The sequence below is a fragment of the Maniola jurtina genome, chromosome 26 (genome assembly GCF_905333055.1).
Source record: "Maniola jurtina chromosome 26, ilManJurt1.1, whole genome shotgun sequence".
Taxonomy (NCBI): domain Eukaryota; kingdom Metazoa; phylum Arthropoda; class Insecta; order Lepidoptera; family Nymphalidae; genus Maniola; species Maniola jurtina.
Window position 1 is genome coordinate 6,078,011 of NC_060054.1, and position 26,733 is coordinate 6,104,743.

The window sequence follows — 26,733 nt, forward strand, 5'->3', positions numbered from 1 at the left end:
GAACATAGGTTTCCCGTGGTGCGTGACCATAGTGCAGTGGTCACAGTCGAGTGTGATGCTTGTATTGTGAAAGGACTCCTTCGGCTGCCTCATCGTGTAATATAACTCTGAGACGCCGCCTTCGTATATACTGCGGAAGTACCAGGACAGTAGTGATGAGAAGGAGCTTACTTTAGTGAACATAGGTTTCCCGTGGTGCGTGACCATAGTGCAGTGGTCACAGTCGAGTGTGATGCTTGTATTGTGAAAGGACTCCTTCGGCTGCCTCATCGTGTTATAACTCTGAGACGCCGCCTTCGTATATACTGCGGAAGTACCAGGACAGTAGTAATGTGAAGGAGCTTACTTTAGTGAACATAGGTTTCCCGTGGTGCGTGACCATAGTGCAGTGGTCACAGTCGAGTGTGATGCTTGTATTGTGAAAGGACTCCTTCGGCTGCCTCATCGTGTAATATAACTCTGAGACGCCGCCTTCGTATATACTGCGGAAGTACCAGGACAGTAGTAATGTGAAGGAGCTTACTTTAGTGAACATAGGTTTCCCGTGGTGCGTGACCATAGTGCAGTGGTCACAGTCGAGTGTGATGCTTGTATTGTGAAAGGACTCCTTCGGCTGCCTCATCGTGTAATATAACTCTGAGACGCCGCCTTCGTATATACTGCGGAAGTACCAGGACAGTAGTGATGAGAAGGAGCTTACTTTAGTGAACATAGGTTTCCCGTGGTGCGTGACCATAGTGCAGTGGTCACAGTCGAGTGTGATGCTTGTATTGTGAAAGGACTCCTTGGGCTGCCTCATCGTGTAATATAACTCTGAGACGCCGCCTTCGTATATACTGCGGAAGTACCAGGACAGTAGTGATGAGAAGGAGCTTACTTTAGTGAACATAGGTTTCCCGTGGTGCGTGACCATAGTGCAGTGGTCACAGTCGAGTGTGATGCTTGTATTGTGAAAGGACTCCTTCGGCTGCCTCATCGTGTAATATAACTCTGAGACGCCGCCTTCGTATATACTGCGGAAGTACCAGGACAGTAGTAATGTGAAGGAGCTTACTTTAGTGAACATAGGTTTCCCGTGGTGCGTGACCATAGTGCAGTGGTCACAGTCGAGTGTGATGCTTGTATTGTGAAAGGACTCCTTCGGCTGCCTCATCGTGTTATAACTCTGAGACGCCGCCTTCGTATATACTGCGGAAGTACCAGGACAGTAGTGATGTGAAGGAGCTTACTTTAGTGAACATAGGTTTCCCGTGGTGCGTGACCATAGTGCAGTGGTCACAGTCGAGTGTGATGCTTGTATTGTGAAAGGACTCCTTGGGCTGCCTCATCGTGTAATATAACTCTGAGACGCCGCCTTCGTATATACTGCGGAAGTACCAGGACAGTAGTGATGAGAAGGAGCTTACTTTAGTGAACATAGGTTTCCCGTGGTGCGTGACCATAGTGCAGTGGTCACAGTCGAGTGTGATGCTTGTATTGTGAAAGGACTCCTTGGGCTGCCTCATCGTGTAATATAACTCTGAGACGCCGCCTTCGTATATACTGCGGAAGTACCAGGACAGTAGTGATGAGAAGGAGCTTACTTTAGTGAACATAGGTTTCCCGTGGTGCGTGACCATAGTGCAGTGGTCACAGTCGAGTGTGATGCTTGTATTGTGAAAGGACTCCTTCGGCTGCCTCATCGTGTAATATAACTCTGAGACGCCGCCTTCGTATATACTGCGGAAGTACCAGGACAGTAGTGATGAGAAGGAGCTTACTTTAGTGAACATAGGTTTCCCGTGGTGCGTGACCATAGTGCAGTGGTCACAGTCGAGTGTGATGCTTGTATTGTGAAAGGACTCCTTGGGCTGCCTCATCGTGTAATATAACTCTGAGACGCCGCCTTCGTATATACTGCGGAAGTACCAGGACAGTAGTGATGAGAAGGAGCTTACTTTAGTGAACATAGGTTTCCCGTGGTGCGTGACCATAGTGCAGTGGTCACAGTCGAGTGTGATGCTTGTATTGTGAAAGGACTCCTTCGGCTGCCTCATCGTGTAATATAACTCTGAGACGCCGCCTTCGTATATACTGCGGAAGTACCAGGGCAGTAGTGATGAGAAGGAGCTTACTTTAGTGAACATAGGTTTCCCGTGGTGCGTGACCATAGTGCAGTGGTCACAGTCGAGTGTGATGCTTGTATTGTGAAAGGACTCCTTGGGCTGCCTCATCGTGTAATATAACTCTGAGACGCCGCCTTCGTATATACTGCGGAAGTACCAGGACAGTAGTGATGAGAAGGAGCTTACTTTAGTGAACATAGGTTTCCCGTGGTGCGTGACCATAGTGCAGTGGTCACAGTCGAGTGTGATGCTTGTATTGTGAAAGGACTCCTTCGGCTGCCTCATCGTGTAATATAACTCTGAGACGCCGCCTTCGTATATACTGCGGAAGTACCGTGGTATCAGCGTCCTTCCTATCGCTGAAAACATAAAGGAAACAGATTACTTATCTTTACTATAAATTACGGATGGAGATAAAACGTAAATATTAATTCGATGATATTGAATGCAACAAGTGTAAATTAAAAATTTATAACACCCCCGACAAGTGAAGGTTACAGTAACTAGAAAAGAGTTGATAGCTTTCAAACGGCTGAACCGATTTTCTTGGATTATAGCTAAGAACACTCGATCAAGCCACCTTTTAAAACAAAAAAAAAACTTAATTAAAATCGGTTAATTATTTTCGGAGCTACGACGCCACAGAGAGATACACAGATTCACAGGTCAAACTTATAACACCCCTCTTTTGGGGTCAGGGGTTAAAAATTGTATGTATCCTAGACATTGATGTCTACATATTATAGTTACATACATTTTCGGTGACATGACATAGTCGACAGTCGTATACAATATAAAGACGTATATAATAATTTAATATAATATAATAATATTATTAGGTGTAATAATAAAATTAATAATAAGAACCAGGAAGTATGTCAGTGACTTAAACACAATCCAAAACTAATACCCCAAGTGGGTAAGCAAGTCAATCACTTCAAACCAAGCAAATCATCACTGTATAGCGTGCTAACTCGCGGCACATATCTATGCAACGTTCGTTGACCTCTAGCATCAGTCAGATACTTTATCTGCAACTAGACCTGATGGAAAGTGATGATATGGTCTAAGATGGGACGCGTTTACCTAGAAGGTGCCTATTCACTCTTGTTTTAAAGATACCCGGATCGTAATTGGTAGGAAACACAGATCGCGGAAGAGTATTCCAAACCTTAGCCATGCGTATGAGGAATGAAGACGCAAAACGTTTCGTGCGTGTAGATGGAATGTCAACGACATAAGGATGGAAACTCGCCCGACGTCTTGCGGTTCGGTGGTAAAATGGTGAAGGGGGGGACAAGATCGAAAAGTTCCTACGCACACTGTCCGAAACATCACACTAATATTATAATCACACTAATATTATAAAGGCAAATGTGTGTGTGTGTGTGTGTTTGTTACTCCTTCTCGCAAAAACTACTGAACGGATTGGGCTGAAACGAAGTCGCGGGCATCAGCTAGTCAGCTAGTATCCTATAAAACACAGATAAGCTGGCGACCTTACGGCGGTGATCGAGACTTTCCCTAGATCCCTAGATGAACACTATGTTTATGCATTAGAGCCTGACATTGGCAGTTGACGTGTAAGGACCTTTGCACACCACGTTTTTTAAACGCGCCGTTGACGCGCGTTTTAAAAACGTGCGTCGACGGCGCGCTTTTATCCTACTGAGCAGTTTGTTGTCTTTTGTATCGATACACACGCGCGTTAGCATCGCGTTTGTATCGATTCAAACGCGCGACACCGGTGCGTCTCTATCGCTACACACGCGCGTTTACATCGCGTCTGTATCGCTACACACGCGGGTCTGTATCGATTCAAACGCGTGTTAGAATTTATACAGGTGTGCAAAGGTCTACAGGCTGCGTCTGACTCGCGTGCGTATCGCGTCTGTATCGCTACAAACGCGCGTCAACGGCGCGTGTAAAAAACGTGGTGTGCAAAGGCTCTAAGAGGTACTCACTATATCTTTTGGGCCCATCTTCTAAACAGAATGTGAGTGTGAGCGTGGCATCGTCCTCGAAGAACTCTGTCGCGAACGCGTCCCACCACAGGTTGTCAGAGTCCTGGAAAAATACACATTTTTCTTTTTAAAAAACCTGGCCAAGCGCGAGTCAGACTTTTGCACGATAAATCAAAAACAATTGTGCATAAAAATAAATAAGTCTGTTTTAGAATGTGTAAGTAAAGCCCTTTCAGATACCCCACTTGGTATACCTACCTGCCAAATTTCATGATTCTAGGTCAACGGAAAGTACCCTATAGGTTTTCTTGACAGACACGACAAACGGACGGACGGACGGACAGACAGACAGACAGACAGACAACAAAGTGATCCTATAAGGGTTCCATTTTTCCTTTTGAAGTACGGAACCCTAAAAATCTAAGATTAAGGGTGCACTTCCACTGAAGCGGAGCTGAGCAGGGACAAGTATTTTAGACCAATCAGATTGTCGAAAGACCCGCCTTCATCCGCGCCGACTATAACACCAAACCCCTATTTTACCCCAGTAGAGAGTGAATTTTCAAAAATCCTTTCCTAGCTGATGTTTACGTTGTAATAACTATGTATCTTTTAAATGTATCAAAGCCCTTAAATAAATAAAGAAAAAAAAAAAAACTATGTATCTGTTATTCTGTCCAGTAGTGAGCTGTGTTTGATAGACCAGTCAGTCAGTCAGTCACATTTTTCTTTTACATATGTACTATAGGATGCCCGCGGCTTCGCCCGCTTGGATTTCAGTTTTTTTTTCATCCAATTTCAATCATTGCAATTCCATAAATACATGCCGTAAGAACTCATTGATTTTCCAGGATAAAAAGTAGCTTATGTCCAAATTTCATTAAAATCGGTTCAGCGTTTGGGCCGTGTAAACGTAGCAGACAGACAGACTTTCGAATTTATAATATTAGTATGGATTTAGATTAGTCTTGTACAATAATTTCCCTGTGTCTGGTGGTACCCACACTAGGTAATCCTGTATCGTGGGTACCTAGTTTGCATTTACAATATCCCGTTTACAATTTTATTTGACACTCGATTAAATTAAAGCTAACAGTATAACAATTATTAAGTATAACATTAAGTATAAGTATTAAATATAACAGCTATTCTAAGGTTAAAGAAATAAAGAAGATAAAAATGAAGATGTGTGTGTGTGTCTATGAAGTAATTTAGTTGCGTTGCATTAAATAATGTCTAAATAAATGAAAAGTAGTAACAGAGTGCCCTTATTTAAGATGCAGGAAAAGTTTCTCTGTTGCATCGTAACCTAAGGAAGCAAGCCATGTTACCATTTTTATTTTGGCTTGTTTAACGGAACAATGCTTAATGTCACATGTTCTGACAACTTTATTATAAATGAATGATTCAGCATATAAAAAAACAATATTATTTACCTCTGTCCTCTGCTGCAACCGCTTGTTTAGTTCATATACTCTATAGTCGGGCTGCCCGAAGTAGGGGGCGTGCCTCCTGGAATTAAAGAAAAAACAACTATGAGACAAGTGTAAATTAAAAATTTATAACACCCCCGACAAGTGAAGGTTACAGTAACTAGAAAAGAGCTGATAACTTTCAAACGGCTGATTCGATTTTCTTGGATTAAAGCTGAGAACACTCTCGATTAAGCCACCTTTCAAACAAAAAAAAAACTAAATTAAAATCGGTTCATTATTAGTTTAGGAGCTACGATGCCACAGACAGATACACAGATACACACGTCAAACTTATAACGCCCCTCTTTTTGGGTCGGGGGTTAAAACACTATAATCAAAATTATAAAAATGTCATGTCCATACAATAAATATGTCCTCTTCAAGGTGTTTGCAAAATTTGAAAGTTAATTTTCATTAATTATTGCAACGTAGTTAATTATCGGCCGCAGCTGATAAAAAGATAACGGTTTTAAAGTTTTAATTAGCAAGGTAATGAGCTTGGACTTTGGTGTGATGATGCGCTGTAATTAACAAGTAACAACCCTGTACTTATACCAAAACAGTAGATTATTCTTCTGATACTTAACAAGTGTAAATTAAAAATTTATAACACCCCCGACAAGTGAAGGTTACAGTAACTAGAAAAGAGCTGATAACTTTCAAACGGCTGAACCGATTTTCTTGAATTATAGCTAAGAACACTCTCGATCAAGCCACCTTTTAAACAAAAACAAAAAAAAAGTAAATTAAAATCGCTTCATTAGTTTAGGAGCTACGATGCCACAGACCGATACACAGATACATAGATACACACGTCAAACTTCTTTTCGGGAGATCGGGGGTTCGATCCCGGGCACGCACGTCTAACTTTTCAGTGTCATGTGCGTTTTAAGCAATTAAGCCTCGATAGCTCATCGGTTGTAGACTACAGGCCCATGTTCAAAAATGGATGGATCATATGAACCACCAGGTGACGTATACAGGACGATATAAGAGCATAAAATAATAAGATTCAGCACTATGCCGTCACTTGTAAGCTGTCCAACTGAGTGCTGGTGAGAATTCAAAAGTGCAGGTAGAGTGAGTACATTTTGGTCATATATTTTTGTAGGGCATTTTTACCATCGATAGATCCATGAAAAATAATAAGAAAGCGCGCAGTGCCGTAAAAAAATGGTGCGCCACAAAGTCAGTAATTTTTTTTGATTTTGTTGGACAGCTTACAAGTGACGGCATAGTGCTGAATCTTATTATTTTATGCTCTTATATCGTCCTGTATACGTCACCTGGTGGTTCATATGACCCATCCATTTTTGAACATGGGCCTGTAGTCTATTGAGGAGCGGACTGAAATCCGGAAGGTTGGTGGTTCAAACCCCCCCCCCCCCCTTCCCCCCCCCCCCGTCCCCAGACGTTGCACTATTGTCGTACCCACTCCTGGCACAAGTTTTACGCTTACGCTTAATTGGAGGAGAAAGGGGAGTAGTAGTCATGATTAGCATGGCTAATATTCTTTTTAAGAAAAGTAAAACACCACTTGGTTTAAGGAAAACATCGCGAGGAAACCTGCACGCCTGAGAGTTCTCCATAATGGTCTCAAAGGTGTGTGCAGTCTACCAATACGCAGTGGGCCAACGTGGCAGGCTACGGCCTAATCCTTCTCATTCTGAGAGAACACCTGTGCTTCTCAGTAGTGGCCCGGCGATGGGTTGATCAAGATGAAATTATTGTGTAAACAAAATCAAAATTTCATCCATATTATAAATATTATAAATTATCCATATTATCAATATTATAAATGCGAAAGTGTGTCTGTCTGTCTGTCTGCTACCTTTTCACGGCCCAACAGTGTAACCGATTGTGACGAAAGGTACAGGGTTAGCTTATATCACAGGGATGCACATATACTACTTATTATCCCGGAAAATCAAAGAGCTCCCACGGGATTGCTAAAAACCCACCCGCTTAACCGATTTGTATGAAATTTGGTACCGAGGTAGCTGCGTCCCTGTAATTGGCATAGGCATTTTATCCCGGAAAATCAAACAGTTCCCACGGGATCTTTAAAAACCTAAATCCACGCGGACGAAGTCGCCGGCATCCTCTAGTAACTCATAAATCAAAACCATTAATTCTTACAACTATGGCACTTCGAGCACTATTAACATAACAGTACATAACATGTCGCTGAGTGCTGACCCATCCCAAAATCGTCCAACGCGCCTAAAAACTTTTCACTTTAAATTATCTATATTCTGACCTCCACAGACCTATAAATTCGTGGAAGTGACTTTTATGGTGGTAGAGTGACAAGCTAAGCAACCGCAAGGACTTCCAAGGCCTAATTATCACCAGGGCAGGAGACTTCGGATTTCGGAAACCAAGATAAAGACTAAACGAGCAAAGCGTTAGTAATTACCTAAAGTGCGGCGACGATATGGGGTGACAGTGCGGATGGTGCGGCGAGAGGTAGCAATGCTAATGGTCTAACCACTCACTACTGTGTAATATTACGTAAAGTGCAGCTCCGGTATAGCGAGAGGTGGTAATGCTTATGGTATAACCACTCACTATATTACCTAAAGTGCGGCGACGATATAAGGTGACAGTGCGGATGGTGCGGCGAGAGGTAACAATGCTAATGGCACGGTAATATTATCTTAATACTAGCTGATGCCCGCAGCTCCGCCCGCGTGGATTTATGTTTTTAGAAATCCCGTGGGAACTCTTTGATTTTCCGGGATAAAAAGTAGCCTATGTGCTAATCCAGGATATTATCTATCTCCATTCCAAATTTCAGCCAAATCCGTCCAGTAGTTTTTGCGTGAAGGAGTAACAAACATACACACACACACACACACACACACACACACACACACACAAACTTTCGCCTTTATAATATTATAGTGAGATGTGATTACCGTGCTAATGGTGTAACCACTCACTACTGTGTAATATTACGTAAAGTGCAGCTCCGGTATAGCGAGAGGTGGTAATGCTTATGGTAAAACCACTCACTATATTACCTAAAGTGCGGCGACGATATAGGGTGGTAGTGCGGATGGTACGGCGAGACAGAGGTAGTAATGCTTATGGTATAAACACTCAATGCGCTCAATGTAATATTACCTAAAGTGCGGCTCAGGTATGGGGTGATATGCGGATGGTACGGCGAAAGGTGGCGATGCTAACTGTTAGTGTTACACCCGTTCACTGCTGTGTAATATTACCGAAAGTGCGGTTCCGCTATAAGGTGCGGGATGATGCGAGGTGGCGGTGCTCACTGCTGTGTAATATTACCGAAAGTGCGGTTCCGCTATAAGGTGCGGATGGTGCGAGGTGGCGGTGCTCACTGCTGTGTAATATTACCTAAAGTGCGGTTCCGCTATAAGGTAGTAGTGCGGATGGTGCGAGGTGGCGGTGCTCACTGCTGTGTTATATTACCTAAAGTGCGGTTCCGGTACGGGGTGGTAGAGCGGCGGCGGCGCGTACTCATGGTACTGCAGCGGCGGATGGTGGTGCGGATGGTGCGGCGAGAGGTGGTGGTACTCGCGGTACTCGCCCTCGCCGCCGAGCGAGCCCAGCGCCACCGGCATGTAGGCCACTTTGTCACCGCGCCATCTAGCGGTTACTTCACGAACTATTGCTTTTTAGCTCGCAAGCTATATCTTTTCGCTCACGAACCGTATCACTTGGCTCACGAACTATACTCGCCGACTTATATTTTGCGAACTAGCTGTATACGTCGGCTCACGAATTATTCACAAGTGGACGACGATGGTCTTTTAGTTCACGAATTACGCCGACGAATGAATACCTTCACACAATTTATGCGATCCTAGTACTTTTGTGGAACGTCCTTTGTATTTTTTTTTGTTTATTTTTAAATGGTATAAATAAATAAACTTTTTTTAAGTAATTTATGTAAATATATAATTTTTTTGATAATAATTTATTAACACTAAACTTTGGACACTTTGGTATCACATATGCACTTTGCCTAGAAAAAAAAATAATACGTCACCAAGCATTAGAAAAAGTAGGTCTTCGTCAATCTACCTTGCGAGTAGCGAGTAGCGAGTTGCGAGTTACGATAATTTCTAAAGTTTTCGTTTTCCACGCTTATCGAATTCCTACGTAGGTACTACGTAGTTGAAATAAAACAAACCGAATAATTCAACGATGAATCACGCGTAAACGATAGTGTCTAACTAAATGTACAAACCGAAGGCGACTGATAAAAAGTATTTCGAATTTTTCGCGCGGGAAGTGTCGTCTAGCGTAAAAAAACATCCTATATCCCTTATGTACTTAACAATGCTACGCGATATTGGTCTCTATCACAATGGCGTAGAGGCGATAAGCTCGTAGATTCGTGTCAGTGAGCGCGGTGCGGCAACGCCGCGTCAGCTGGCCGCGCTAGTAAGCTGCGTTCGGAAAGGTCAACATCGGTTACTATTTTTTTATTATACCGGCTATTTTCGTGTCTTGTTTGTTTTTAAAATTCAATTTATGATATATTCCCATTTCCGAACTGTGTTAGCGCCACTGTTACGAGTTCTTAATTCGAAAATTATACACTCGATTCGAATTTTTATCTCTACGAAATGACGGATAACGTTACGAGTTCTCGATGTGGAAAATTAAACTTTATAATTTGATTAATCAATTTCGATAGCTATTAATTGAATGAATGATAGGTTAAATAGTGAATCCGTAACTTTAGAAAGCGGCGCCGCTAAAAAATATTCATAAAAATAATTTATTCAAAAAATATAAAGTAATAAAAGGCATTGTTTTCACCGCGGCGGCCTCGGCGCGACGTTGCCGCTCCGTGCGCTCGCGCCATACTTTTTACTGTTCCTGAGCACATAGAGCGCTCATTACGACACGCACACACCGACGGCGTCGATATTGTTATACCGACATAGTGCAAGATGTATATAACCTGTATATAATGTACATTCCGAGCTACGGCGGCCGTAGGTATGTAGGTGAGCTACGCGGTACACAAATCAAACACTACATCTATAAATAAACGGGCAGATGTGTCCGTGAAATTTTCACCAGCCAAATGCCCAGTTTTGGGTGATATTACGATTAGTGAGGATGTAATTTTCCATGCAACCTAATGCTTTTTCATGAACTCCTCAGATACTTCTTCGTACGACATATCTAAGTAACTCTAATTTTAGTTTATTTTACCTAATTAAAATATTAAAAAGTTTAAGTGTAAATAGTTTTTGGACGATAAATAATGAATTCAATTAAAAAAAAGTTGGAAACTAAAACCCGACTGCGATTGTCATAATAAACGCTAAAATATTATAGTACTTTTCTGTCGCTTGGTATAATTTAATGTATTCATGAACTCAGAATTTTCTCTTTCATTTGACACACACTTGATACAAAAGCAAAAAAAAAAACATTTTGAGGGGCCCACTTTTTTTGATGTAACATCCGTTAGGTCAATTTTTTCGTATAAAATGTAGCCTATGTCACTCGGAGCTTTACAGCAAATCAATTGACACCTGATTCGTCAAAATCGGCCCAGTAGTTTAGGCGCTACGGTGGTACACACACAATCTGGTTACAAACCTACATACATACATACATAGACTGCTAAAATCATAACCCTTCCTTTTGGCTTTGCCGCAGACGGGTAAAATAATGCAGAATAGGCTGTAACAAGTATAGTAAGTTGTGCCTATCCCGTCATTCTATCATTTAGTGACGTGCGCGACCAAACCAAAATAAATCGATACACTGACTCGTCACCAGAACGTGAAAATGGAATTTTAGGCGCGCGGGAAAAAATTTCATTCATGATTTTTTAAAGTGATTTACTATAGAGCACTCACAAAAACGTGTATTAGAAAATCTAAAACTGCTAAGTAGGTAAAATAACAATTGTAATAAAATGGATGAGAAAAACCACAGGATTTGATGTAATTTTTTAAGTTTTTTTTTTTTTTTTTGTGGTAGTGTATTAGTGATTTTTGAAAGAGCACGTTTAAAAAGTATGTTATGACAATCTAAAAAGGAATATAAATTTTGATTTATTAAAATTTAAATCCTTGAGTCTGTGAAACTTTAAAACAATGTTTTAACGGAAATCTGGAAAACCACAGACACGGATATCAGTTTAGTTCAGAGAGTGTTTACAAAATTTATTTCACTTTGATTGGTTAACATTCAAACCACTGGTGGTGGACGGTGGTGTTCTCACTAGATTAGCATGGGGTTATTAAAGGGGCGCACCAACAAATTCCTAAAAGGCCGTCAACGAATCGGCGGTTCCTCTGTTGCTGCAAATGTTCATAGGCGACGGTTATCACTTAACATCAGGTGACCCGCCTGCTCATTTGCTAGCTATTTTTAATTTAAAAAAAATGAGCCAACGCAAAGTACGCTTGTTTGGATCGCACTATGCATCGAATAAACTCCTCTAATCTAAAGCAACAATGCACAATAGTTAGGACGGAAATCCCATTGTACGCCAGATCCAAGGAGAGTCTTATCACACAGATAACAATACCGAAAATAAACAATACCACAGAGTAAAAACACGCATTTGATAAGGTTGCTTAGACCGAGACTCGCGAAAAAATCGGCCAAAGTGTGCGTTAGCGTGCCGAGATTCGGCGAATGTATGTCATGCCGGACCTATGTCAATGACTCGAGTCTAGCTGCATGTAAACACTAATCACGAGCAATTTACTCTTATCCATTGAGTTCTCCATCGCCCAAAATATTCATCAGATTTTCACCAAATTAAAATGGAACCGCCTCTGAAGTATGACCTACCAAACAAAAAAGAATCATCAAAATCTGTTCATAATTCCTGTAGTAACTCATAACGTTGGACGGCCGGCGGCAATCGTATCGTTCCAATAGTACACAGAGCAAAACAAAAACGTTTGGTAAGGTCGCCGAACACTCGTGAAAAATCGGCCAGAACGCGCGTGATAGCGTGCCGACATTCGGCGAATGTATGTCACGCCGTGTGTCAATGACTCTAGCTAGACGTACTCAGTGGTTCAGCTACACTATCGGTATTCGGCAAATGATTCGTGATTTCGCGGATGGTGTGGCCAGCATCAATCGTATAGCTTATTAACCCGAATGTATAAGGGTCGTTATGGCCTTCGTCTGTGTTGGTGTTAGCTGGCGGGCGTGCTCTGCCTTTTTGGAGTGTTTTTTTTTTGGTTAAAATTTTCAAAAGAAAAATAAAACCGACTTCAAAAACGACAAACACTAAAAAGTAAAAAATAACTTTTGTTTAGCTACACGTGTAATGCACCTAGGTATGAAGTCGAGCGAGCATATTAAATCAAAATTAGAAATCCAAGAGTGAAGCTCGCCCGACTTCATACCTAGGTGCATTACACGTATAGCTAAACAAAAGTTATTTTTTACTTTTTAGTGTTTGTCGTTTTTTAAGTCGGTTTTATTTTTCTTTTGAAAAATTTTTATTTCACAATTTTTAGTGGCCCTACTGTACTATAATATGCTGTGCCCAGTTAAAACCCTACTGTTTACTAAGCTATTACACTGATCGCGAGCAATTTGCTCCTATCCATTGAGGAGTTCTGTTCTCCATCTCCGAAGATATTCATCAGATCTTCACCAAATTTATATGGGACCACCTGCACAGTATACCCTTTCAAACAAAAAAAAAATTTTCCAAATCGGTCCAGGGGTCTTTGAGTAATCGGGGAACATACATAAAAAATATAAAAAAAAAAAAAAAAAAAAAAAAAAAAGATCCCGACGAATTGAGAACCTCCTCCTTTTTTGGAACCTCCACAGACGGGGTCCATACTTGCATATTTTAACTAACTTGTTACAAATAACTACAAACTCGACATTGGCTAATCTTTGTAAAGCCAGAGAGGAATAAAAAAGGTCGTTATAGGTTTTAAATCCCGCGGGAAATAATAATCCCATTCGGAATATGTAAGTTATAAGCATAGTTTAATTTTGAGCACTAAAATATCACGGATCACGTTGCTTTAACAGTGAAATCGCGAGGAAACCTGTAAACCTGAGTGTTGTCCATATTGTTCTCAAAGTTGTGCGTAGTCTGGCAATCTGCAGTTGACCAGCTATGGCCAACTTTCTCATGCTGACGGACACCCCTTTTTAGTAGATAAGTTGTTGATGATGATCTAATACACCACAGGAAAGGCTATTCGCTGTCACATAATGTCGCATCTGATTTGCTAAACTCATTTAAAAATTCGCCAAACACAAAACAACAACAAAAGTCAAAACATTCACCGTATCCCGAACAGTGCGACCAATGATTTGCCAAATGCCAAACCATCATAACAGTCCGAACTCGAATCATTTGCCAAATCCCGACAGTGGAACCATACCAAACGGCACACGTGCGGAAAACTCGAGTATCACCGCGGAAACCGACCCGAAAACCTTACACAATAATAAATCTTAAGATGACCGCTGTAAGATAACAAATTGCGTGCGCAACGCAGCGCTTCCGCGACGGTACTAGTTACTACGTAGATACTAATAGCCGAATCGATTCTATCGGAAAAAGTTGCAGTAAATAAATAATCGATTCCGAAATTCGAGTGCAGTAGAGAGCGCGGCCACGTACACTGCAGCTATGTAATCGGGTACATAGAAGAAGTGTGCCGATGTGACGAGCAGTGACGAGCTGTCAGCGCTCGGGGAGCTTCGGGCGCCGTCGGCTCAGTGCCGCGCCACACTCGGCGGATGCGTGACCGACTTTCCGGCATTAGAAACAAATAGATCGATAACACATACTGATAATATCTACAGATATCTGTGGGAGATGAATTTGTTGCATGTTGTGAAAAAGTATGATCAAATTGCTAAAGAATAAGATATCCAAGACATACTTTTGAGTTTTAACTAAGTCATAATATCTAATAATGCAAATAACATTGAACTATATTTGAAAATGCCCAATTACCCAATAAGCTCTAGTAATTACGGTAATAATATCTATGAGGTAACAGGCACGCTTAAAATTAGTATTGTATAGTAGTAAGCACGAGCGTAGTGAGCGCGAGTATCATATTAACTTTACCGAAAGACGTGCTGCTTTAGAAAGAAAGAAATACTAGAAATCTACCCTCTTTCTGATAATCACTTCTCACTACCGATATTATTATTTGCGAAAGTGTTTGTTTTTCAATCACGTCGCAACAGATCAACGTGATTTTTTGCATGGTTATAATTAAAGACTTGGAGAGTGGCATAGGCTTCTTTTTATTCCCTTTTATCAAAGTCTTCCCTCAGGATTAAAAAAAAATTAATTCACTCGAACGAAGTAGGGTGAACCAGCTAGGACGGTCTAAAAATGAATGCGAGCGAAGCAAGCTCACAATATCTATTGATGTTTTAGAAAAAGAACAGAAAACTTTCTAAAATCTAGGCAAGGTATAACACGACGAATATGTCGCACCCCTAACTTCGTCGCGCTCGGCTATTATCGAGTGCCTCCGCCTAGCGACTAGTGGCGGCAACTTTAATATGATTAGATTATGTCACATTGATTAATAGACAACCCAGCCTAGCGAGCTCTCATCGGGTCTAGTCTCCTAGTAACAAGCATGACATAAGTTTAGTTCCACGACCTTTGTGACCACTACGCTTGGCTAAATGATGGCAAAAAACTAAAACAGCAAATTCCTAACTTTGCCTAATAGCGGTAATTTTAATATGATTAGATTATGTCACATTGATTAATAGACAACCCAGCCTAGCGAGCTCTCATCGGGTCTAGTCTCCTAGTAACAAGCATGACATAAGTCTAGTTCCACGACCTTTCTGACCACTACGCTTGGCTATGGCCAAAACTAAAACAGCAAATTCCTAACTTTGCCTAGTGGCGGTAATTTTAATATGATTAGATAATGTCACACTGATTAATAGACATCCCCGCCTAGCAAGCTCTCATCGGCTCTGGTCTCCTAGTAACAAACATGACATAAGTCTGGTTCCAACTTCCACGACCTTTGAACACTGCGACTTGGCCAGTTTACAACAGTTAGGAAAGTAACAAAACGTGGAGGTTTCCTACCCTGGCAGGCGTCATATGTCACCTCCATTTGACGCTAGGCAAACTACGAAAACGACTAGTTATCTTTGATTTCACGTCACCACTAGCCTAATATTTGACAGATGTCAATTTTGGGATCAAACCATGAATCCATTACTTCTACTTCATGGATCAAATCGAGGGTTTCATCACTCCGAGTGTGACTTGGCCACTGTTCACTCTAACTTGGCTAAATAATGGCAAAAACTTAACACACAGTAAATATATCGCACCCCTAACTTTGCCTAGCGCATTGATGACGCCAGGTTTTGGTTTATTCTGTGGTCTAGCAAAATTTACACATGATGATTGTCACATTGATTAATAGACAACCCAGCCTAGCGAGCTCTCATCGGGTCTAGTCTCCTAGTAACAAGCATCACATAAGTCTAGTTCCACGACCTTTGTAACCACTACGCTTGGCTAAATGATGGCAAAAAACTAAAACAGCAAATTCCTAAGTTTGCCTAATAGCGGTAATTTTAATATGATTAGATTATGTCACACTGATTAATATACATCCCAGCCTAGAAAGCTCTAGTCGCCTAGAACAAACAAGACATAGGTCTTATTTGACCGCTACGACTTGGCTAAATGGTGGCGAACACTAAAACAGAAAATTCCTAACTTTGCCTGGTTTAATTTTAATATGAATAGATTTTTTTTATTCAGATTTTTTTTTGGGATCATTTAATCACTATTTGTCAGATCCATAATATCCTAACAAAACTACGATCTATCTTAGATTATGTCACATTCATCAATACACAACTCAGCCTAACTTGATTGCAGAGTTCTCATTGGCTCTATCTAGTCTCTTCAAAATGAACATGACATAAGCTCCACGACCTATGAACACTGCAGCTTCGCTTTTTAAAAGAAAATGCATCAAAATAAAAGATGAAAGAGAATGTACTCGTATGGGGTTATTCAAGGGGCGGACCAACAAATTCCTGAAATGCCGACAACGCATCGGCGGTTCCTCTGGTGTTGCAAATGTTCATGGGCGCCGGTAATCACTTAACATCAGGTGACCCGCTTGCTCGTTAGCTCGCTATTTTATATTAAAAAAAAACATTAAAGTACATTTATTGTGTTGAAACCATCATGAAACAAGGCAAATACATCACGATACGCCCCTAACTTTGCCTAGTAGCTAGCGACTGGTAAGCAGCAACGTTAACATGATTAGATTATGTCACACTGATTAATAACGAGAACCGGCCCCCGGTCAATCACAGACGGTAGTATTTAAAAAAACCGGTTCTGACAGGTGTTTTTTTTTATTGTTTTTCGCACATTCTCCGCACGCTATGTGCCGTTTTTTTTGTCTATTGACACTACAAGCTACAAGTTGATGTACTCGTAGGCGCAACTATGTTAGCGTAAGATGTTTGAATTAATCGATCAATTTAAAGCTGCATGCGCCCACTAGGTTATCCTATAAACAACCATAAAATTAATAACTACTTATGTCAAAAATGCAACATTGTTTTAATAGTAGATGCCAATCTTATTAATTTGTACTTGATAACAGATTCTACAGTACATTTAAGCTATTATTACGTACCATAAATCTACATTCAACAGAATTTATAACTTAAACTACTAATGTTAATTCAACAAACAAAAAAATCTGTGATTTCACAGTAAAATTAACTTTATCTACCTTATGAAATAATTATTTTTAATGGCTAAAATTGCAGTTTCATATCTATTTATCCCACATTGTAGAGATATGAGAAAATTTGATAAAAATTGTAACAAAAAAAAATTGAGAGATGAAGAATTACGTAAAAAATAGCTTCGAATAAATCGTTCAAAGAGGAAAAACGAAACAGATATGTTCAAAGTAAAAAAGGTAGGTATAAAAAGTTATCGCAGTTTAGAAAGTTAGTGAAAGCATCGTTGGACGCTGAATGCCTGAAGTTGCGACGAAATACGATACAGAAGCGAATTTTCTGGGAAAAAAAAAACTGTGAAACAGAGCAAAAGGTTAGATTTTATGCTTGATCTATAAAATACATGGTTTCATTGCAAGTTTGTCTATTATTGTATTGAAGTCTTAAAATTAAATTATTTTAAAGAAATATGTAGAAGTAGTAAGTAATTATTTAGATAATTTCTTACAATTTTCATAAGCCGTACGAAAATCTTTAATCTGTAATTTAAATTCATATTAAAAAAAAAAAAAATACCTACATACCTATAGACATTTATTTAAAAAAAAATCCACACTTTGATGGATTACAACAACTTACGCGGGAGAGATCTGAATATTTTGCAATCATACAAAAAGGGGATAATAAAAAAAAACAAAAGTTAGGGGCGTCTTACATAAACATAAATTTTAATCGATATTCCAAAAAAATCACTATTACCATCCCTAGTAAAAAAAATCCCAACTCCAAATTCGAAATAAATTCAAAAAGGGAACGCTGATCATCTTTCTATCGAGAGCGAGGGAGCGAGAGGTTGTTGATTTAATTCATTAGCGGGAAAGGGACAGAGCGACCGGCGTTAGAACGTGACAGCGAGACCCTCGTGCTGTTGTGTTAGACAAGGAGGGGCGCGGTCTGTTGACGTAGTAGTAGATGAGATAAGGAGCTATCAGCAGTTTCGTGCGCGTTTACACTTGGTCGAGAATTTGAAATGTTTATTTGGCTTCATTTTATTTTAAACTCGCAACTCGCCTCGGCTTCGCGCTGGTGTAATGTAGATACTCTAGTGGTGACAGTGCGGCGACTTTTTATATTACTAAGAATAAATACATCCACACTAATATTATAAATGCGAAAGTGTGTCTGTCTGTCTGCTACCTTTTCACGGCTCAACAGTTTACCCGATTCTGACGAAATTTGGTACAGGGTCAGCTTATATGCCGGAGACAGACATAGGCAACATTTTTATCCCGGAAAATCAAACAGTTCCCACGGGATCTTTAAAAACCTAAATACACGCGGACGAAGTCGCGGGCATCCTCTAGTCTATACTAATATTATAAAGAGGAAACCTTTGTATTTTGGTATGTTTGTATTGAATAGGCTCAAAAACTACTGGACCGATTTCAAAATTTCTTTTACCATTACTTAGAGGGATTCTTCCGAATCCGTATAGGCTATATTTTATCCCGGAAAATAGATAGGATTTTTCGTGGTAGTGTCCACCCGTGCGAAGCCGGGGCGGGTCGCTAGTTATTTATATGATGATGAGGTTGACTTAAGACAGTTGTATGAACTACGATGGCAAAGATAGCTCAACCAATACCTCTGTAATAGTGGTGTCAAAAAATAATTTATCTATAATACATATTCAATATAAAAAAATATTCAGGATATTAGATATTCCTTAAACCCCATATTTAATATAAAATTTTTAAAGCAATACATTTTCTATTAGTAATTGCTTTTAAATTTGACGAGGCGTTTGCCAAAGATAGACCTACGATCTACGTCACACGATATCAGTAGCGAATATCATACGCGATAAAATATTATATTCTATCGCTACGCGTTGGTTTTTAATTCGTTTGGAATATCGCCCCTCGGTAGTTTCATTTATCAAATAGATTCTTTCGATTTTGCTATTCAATCAGGACAGTAGTTTTATTTATTTGTGAACTTGGTTGTGGGTGAATACTGAATGTAAATAATATCATATTTCGATATTCGGAGTTGATATTATCACAGATTAGGTTAATTACTTGATTTTGTAGATTTGTGACGCGCATATTTGTTATTATAGGTTAGGTACGTAAATTGTATTGGTCTTTTTGGAAATGTGTGTGTTTGTGTGGTCTCATGATGGAACCGGGTGGGCATAGTGGATTATATCCAGGGTCTCATGATGGAACTGGGAGGTAGCCATAGGAACCGAGTGTCTGTTATAGCTCCGGCGTGCTTGGAGCTTGGGTTGTTCGATTTTTGTATTAGTTTTAGCCGTGATGAAGGCTAAAATAAAAACTCGTTATTAAAACGATTTTTAAATAGGTAACTGGGTAAACTTATCTACTTTTTGTACCTTCTTGACATTTCTTTATCATTCCAATTGTTTTTAATTTTGCATAAATACGTAGGTAGGTATAGGTACCTAGGTATTTAGAGTAAAATTATTACCATATACTATACGTCTTTCGGGATTTCTTTATTGTCATGCTTTTTAGGGTTCCGTATCTGAACCTGAAGGGTGCTAACAAGGAATACAGAATCTATTATTTATTTTTGTGAAGCTTGTAGGTACTTATTGAAGTAAAGGTTTACAAGTGCCTTTGAAATTTGTTGGTACTAGTATATCGTGTTAGGTACTATTTTTATTACTTGAGTGTTATTGAAATGGAGACCCGTGCTCAGTAGTGCGCCGGCGATAAGTTCTCACTTCTTTTTGATGATTCTTATAAAAAAAAATAATGAAAAGAAATAATTTAAGTATAAAAATACAAAATAAAAATTATTTGTTTTTTTAAAGTGATATAATATATTTCTACAGAACCTCCTCCGACACCTCCCAGACGTCGCTTTTAAGGTGGTAATCTGTATAATGGTTCGCTAGGGGTGAAAGCAACAGAAAAACAGGTGCAAGCGATTCTCGACCTTATTGACGGTAACGAGAAAGTTGTTATTTTGTCATATTCTTGCTCAGTATCATTCATAGATTGCTAATATGTGGTTTTCTGAAATATGTCAATAAGGTTGAAAATCGTTTGCATGCTAGTTTCTGCTTGCGGCTTTTTTTTTGATAGTTAATATATTTTAACGTAAAAAATATTCAATATTTTTCTGTAACAAACATTAATATTATGATATAGGAATCTAACCATATTTGACACCTCTACTCTGTAAGGAGACTCAAACTTTTGCCAATAAAAATCGTGGTATATAGGTACCTAAGTATTTCTTTTTAGTAAATTATTTTTTGTGAGCACTTTTTAATTTTCTTGTTGTGATGTAACCACAAATTCATGGTTTTGGGATTTTCCCTTTACTTGTGCTATAATGCCTACCTACCTGTCAAATTTCATGATTCTAGGTCAACAGGAAGTACCCTATAGGTTTTTTTGACAGACAGACGGCAAAGTGATCCTATAAGGGTTCCTTTTGAGGTGCAGAACCCTAAAAAAGTATGTCTGACTAATGAACCTCAACTTGCTTTCAAGTAGCAAGGTAACGTCAAACAATGCAAACGAGGCATGATCCACACACACACGCGCACCCGTGTCACGCACACCGACACACGACAAAAGACGAGATGGTGTCAAGTAAAAATTGTGTAACTAGTGATGTCGATAACCACATTATTAATGATTAATTAATTATTAATTAATTATTAACCTACTGGCTGTACTAGAACCTAGCTTAAGCGTGTAGCGATGGCAAGAGACCTGATGGTAGTCATACCATCAGGTCTCCGTCCTTCAGGTTAATTAATTAATCTATCTATACTAATGAATAAAATTGAAGTGACTGTCTGTTTGAACGGGCTAATCTTCGGAATGGCTGAACCTGTTTTGACGGGACTTTCACATTAAAGTAAAAGATTAACCAACGAGTAACATAGGCTACTTTTTTAACCGACTTTAAAAATGGAGGAGTTGTGTTTTAATTTTTTTTAATCGATAGAGGAACTTTTGAAATTGTTCCGTAAAAAATTTGGATTCCAACTCCTTAATCCGGATGCTGCAGGGGATCTGACCAATCCACGCGGGCGAAGTTGCGGGCATCATCTAGTCATTAATAATGTGGTATGACTGGTATGGATGGTATACTACCATCAGGTCAGCTCATTCTTTGGAAGACAGGCAGGTCACTTGGGATGCAACGTATGCTGCATCCCACATTCAGGCGACATCCTCTGTGGCGGGTGCAGCGGCCACCAGCGCCGAACGGGCCAAAAGGCGCAAGTATGAAAACCTCGGCGGGAGCTTCATATTTTACCAAAGACATACCTTTTGGCGTTGAGACCTTGGGGCCGTGGAACCCTGGGGCTCGAACTCTTTTTGAGGAAATTTTGAAAAGGGTTATCAAGTCAACCGGGGACCCGAGAGCTGGCAGCTATCTTGGGCAAAGAATTAGTGGCCATTCAAAGGAGTAATGCTGCCAGCATCTTGGATACAATGCCTTGCTGCGGTGGTCTCGGTGAGGTTTTAGCTTTTATTTAAATTATTTTAAGTTTTTAATATATTTTTTTATTTAGTTTTAATTTAAACTTAAGTTTATTTTATAATAGACGAAATATAATAAAAATCGCATATACATATTAAAAACAATAATACTGATTGTTTTTTTATACACAACTAATTAAATTCAAAACTTAGATTTACTATTATATTTTAGTCAACAGATATTGCCGTCTTATTTTTAAAAAGCGGTCTATCTGCGGAAAGTAGTTTTCGAGGTATGGCCAAAAAAAACGAGGGAATTTCCTTAAACTGATATGTCTATAACATAATGCTACAGAGGACCAAATAAAACTAAGTAACAAAAAACCCTTGGTCCTAAGTAAATTGGTTTAACATAGTTTTTGAAAATTCGCTAGTTTTCTGAAGAGAACTCAAAAATATATGTGTTAGTTTAGTTTTTATAGAATCTTGAAATACAGTTCAAAATAATATAGTCTCAAATTATCAATTTTTTTTTATTTCTTAGGTAGTGTTGTGACGTGACTATCATTCAATTCCATTTTCTATACAAAGAGCTAAAGTTTGTAAGTTTGTTTGTACGGGGCTAATCTCTGGAACCACTGAATCGATTTTGAAAATTCTTTGACCAGTAGAAAGCTACATTACTCCTGAGTAACATAGGCTTAGGCATAGGCTTAAAAATTAGAGATTCCCTCGAAAATTGTAATAAGCTACCCGTGCGAAGCCGGTGCGGGTCCCCAGTAAATAATATTCATAGCTTTAGTTTTAAGTCCACTATATCGTACAAAAACAATTTCGACCATCAAAAGGAGTACAATTATTGTACCTACTTTGAATAAATGATTTTGACTTTGACTATATTTCAAATTTTCTTAGAAAAAAATAGCTGTTTCTCAATGGAAATAGAAAGTCAGTTACCCTCTTTATTACCATAGCCGCAAGCAACAGTGTTGAACTCACACTAACACAATAGCTTGAATGTGTTGAATAAAAGATTCTAGTGTTGTTCCGATGTCAAGCTATTAATAAGATATGATTAAGCAGGATTAAAAACTGCATTTTGAAGGTTAGCTTTATTAATATTACTTTTAAAATTAATCTCAAACAATGCAGTTTTTTAATCACGCTCTCTGAATCGTATATCCCATCCCACCTTTCGAAAAAACCTAATTAAAATGCCACAGGCAGATACACAGATACACACGTCAAACTTATAACACCCCTCTTTTTGGGTCGGGGGTTAAAAACCCGCGGAAACCATGGATTTTGACGCGATAAAAGTATCCTATGAGTTAATCCATAGTATAATCTAGCATCATTCCTTTCAGCCAAATCCATCCAGTAGAGTTTTTGCGTGGAAGAGTAACAAACATATACAAACATAAACTTTTGCCATTATAATATTAGTGTGATAATAATTGTAATTATTATTTGTTAGAAATAATAACAATATTATAATTAACTAGAGGATGCCCGCGGCTTCGCCCGCGTGGATTTTGGTTTTTTAAATCCCGTAGGAACTCTTTGAATTTCCGGGATAAAAAGTAGCCTATGTCCTTCCCCGGGATTTATCCCAAGTCTGTACCAAACATTAAAATCGGTTCAGTGGTTGCGCCGTGAAAACGTAGCAGACAGACAGACAGACAGTCAGATAGACAGACAGACAGACACACTTTCGCATTTATAATATTAGTATGGATTATTTAATTTCTTTTTAGAAATGTCAGTTACTATCTTTCAACCGTAGCCGCAAGGTAGCGTGTTGAACTCACGCACACACACAGACCAAAAGTTAAGAAAGTGTGCGTGAACTGTGAAGACAATAAAAGATCCTAGTGTTGCTCCGTCAAGCTAGATATGATGTAGCGCAACCGAGCAGTTTTGATTGTCTTTGGATACAGGTGTACTAGGTGAATGTTAAATGTTAATACACAGCGGCCGTTTTAAGACTGACTTTTTGACACCTGTAACAACAATAATGTGTGCGAGAGAGCACACAATATTATTTTGTATGCAATTGACAGATGTCAAAAACGCAATCTTAAAATGGCCGCACAATAGACACACACACAAAACAAAACAAATACGAAGACAAGTTGCTGGCACCATTTGGTAAATAAATAAATAAAAATTGTGGCACAATATTATTATTATGAAAACGTCAGTTTTAATGACAATGGGTTTTATTAAAACTGCCTTACCCCTTCCAAGTTTGCTTTGGTTTCTACACCACGGCATCCCAGAACCAGAACGCTAAATCGCTCGGCGGCACGACTCTGCCGGTAGGGACTATGGTGCTAACTAGGCACATCCAAAGCCTCCCACCAAACCAGAAATTTAGAAATTATATTCCTGTCAGGAATCGAACCCGGGACCTCCCACAAATAAGACCACAGACAGTGCTTAACACTGCGCCAGGGAGGTTATCAAAAATCACACTACACACTAATATTATAATGGCGAAAGATTGTGTGTAGGTATGTGTGTGTGTATGTTTGTTACTCCTTCACGCAAAAACCACTGGACGAATTTGGCTGAAATTCGGAAAGGAGATAGATAATATCCTGGATTAGCATATAGGCTACTTTTTATCCCGGAAAATCAAACAGTTCCCACGGGATCTATAAAAATCTAAATCCACGCGGACGAAGTCGCGGGCGTCAGCTAGTACTTAGTAAAATAAACAAATCAATGATCAAATCAATTCGCTCGCGCTATCTAACCGCACACACACAAACAGCTCCACACACGCGCAAGTTATTGAAACAATTATTATTAGTGTACGTACAGTGTATATATACTACGTTGAGTACCTACGTACGGACGACCTTACGGAATTCGAAAATTTCAACTTTTTATTTGTTACGTAAAAATACGTTGAGATTTTGAGTTTTTTACTTGTACTAAGTACTAGTACCTAATATAAGTACTTACTCAAATAATTATAGGTTTTTTTTAACCCCCGACCCAAAAAGAGGGGTGTTATAAGTTTGACGTGTGTATCTGTGTGTCTGTGTATCTGTGTATCCGTGTATCCGTGTATCTGTGTATCTGTCTGTGGCATCGTAGCGCCTAAACGAATGAACCGATTTTAATTTAGTTTTTTTTTGTTTGATAGGTGGCTTGATCGAGAGTGTTCTTAGCTATAATCCAAAAAAATTGGTTCAGCCGTTTAAGAGTTATCAGCTCTTTTCTAGTTTTCTTGTAGAAAAGAAGGTTTGATAACCGTTAGGTTCATAATATTATGTCAATAGACAAATGTCAAGCTGTCAAGATGGACGTTGCCTAAATACATAATTATTTATTTGAAAATGATGTTTTGGAATTTGGATCGTCGGGGGTGTTATAAATTTTTAATTTACACTTGTTTTAATTCTAATATTTTTAAGGGGCTTTTATAGGTGTCCTATATGCCAGCCCCATCGGCATCGGTACAATCTAAATTAAAATTAAACTAGGTATATACCTAAAACTACAACAATTTGAGAGAATCACTAACAAATTCATACACTTTCATTGCCGAAACGCTCAATGGTTTGTTTAAAATACAGTTGAAAATACCAATATTCATAAAATAGTTCACACATTAGGGTTTCTCTCAAATTATTATAGGTAGTGTTTAAGGTCCATACTCAAATAATTTTCACAAAGTTTGAAAAATTCGTGTTCAGTCCTATGACGACCAAAGTGCCAACGGGACCCTATTTATCAGGGCTCTCTCCGTCACTTACTCTATACAATCGTAGTCCCAATTTCATTTGAATATTAAGCAACCAAAGTCCATGAAATTTTGCAGACATATTCTAGAAACTAATATCTGTGCCTGTGGTGTTTTGGATTTTTCTAAAAATATGTAGCTTTAAAATTACGGGGGCTCAAAGATTTGTATGTGAATTTTTAAGACCGCGTAACTTTGAAACCGAATATTTTAACGGAAATCTGGAAAACCACAGGCATAGATATCAGTTTCCGGAGCGTTTCTACAAAATTCCATTGACTACGATTGGTTAGTATTTCAAAGAGAGACGAACTACGTTTGTATGGAGCGAGTGACGGAGAGACCCCTCTTATGTAGTGAGTAATGAGTATATTACGCGACAGGTTGAGATGGCAACCAGGGTGGGGACGCCCCGCACACCCGCACAGTCCCCGTGCTAACCCTCTGCGGGTGAGCGCTGGTCACGGGTCCCGGGGCATCCCCCCGCCTCATACCCCGATTGTCATCTCAACCTATCGCGTACTACATATTCTACAAGAGGATGCCCGCGACTTCGTCCGCGTGGATTAAGGTTTTTAAAGATCTCGTAGGAACTGTTTGATTTTCCGGGATAAAAAGTTGCCTATGTCAATTACAGGGACGCAAGCTACCTCGGTACCTTTCATACAAATCGGTCAAGCGGATGAGTCCCGCGGGAACTTGTTTTTCCGGGATAAAAAGCAGCCTATATCCTTCCCCGGAATGTATCCTAAGTTTGTACAAAATTTCATTAAAATCGGTTCAGCGGTTGAGCCGTGAAAGCGTAGCAGACAGGCAGACAGACAGACAGACAGACACACTTTCGCATTTAAAATATTAAGTATGGATCTTGCTGGTTCTTCTCGGTAGGAAAGGCATTCCGAACTAGTGGTAGATTGCTCTTGACGATTCAAAAGTAAAAGTCTAATTGAACAAAAATATTTTGAATTTGAATACATATAAGTACCAACAAAGCCTCCGCTGTCCGTCCGTTGGTCAGTCGCTCTCGCTGTCCATCTGTCAGTGGGCTATCTCATGAACCGTAGGTAATAGATATGTAGAGAGTTGAAATTTTCACACACTGTGTGTCACTTTCTGTACTGTCACTTTAACAAAAACTCAACAATCCATACTAATATTATAAATGCGAAAGTGTGTCTGTCTGTCTGTCTGTCTGTCTGTCTGCTACGTTTTCACGGCCCAACCGCTGAACCGATTTTGATG

General features: G+C 39.4%; 1 protein-coding gene and 1 long non-coding RNA gene across 2 annotated transcripts in view; both read right to left on the reverse strand.

Annotated features, from left to right (window-relative positions):
* LOC123878396 (LIM domain-binding protein 2) overlaps positions 1–26,733 on the reverse strand; it is a 56,814-nt gene that overhangs the window by 11,667 nt on the left and 18,414 nt on the right. Inside the window, exons 3-5 of the mRNA XM_045925593.1 lie at positions 5,506–5,581; positions 4,070–4,172; positions 2,292–2,464 (exon numbers count right to left, since the gene is read on the reverse strand). Of these exons, the coding sequence (XP_045781549.1) occupies positions 2,292–2,464; positions 4,070–4,172; positions 5,506–5,581 (352 nt within the window). The remainder of the gene's footprint in view (positions 1–2,291; positions 2,465–4,069; positions 4,173–5,505; positions 5,582–26,733) is intronic.
* Positions 12,297–14,181, reverse strand: LOC123878403. Its single transcript, XR_006798818.1, has 2 exons — positions 13,926–14,181; positions 12,297–12,593 (listed from the first exon to the last, which is right to left on the reverse strand). It is a non-coding gene; the product is annotated as an uncharacterized LOC123878403 (long non-coding RNA).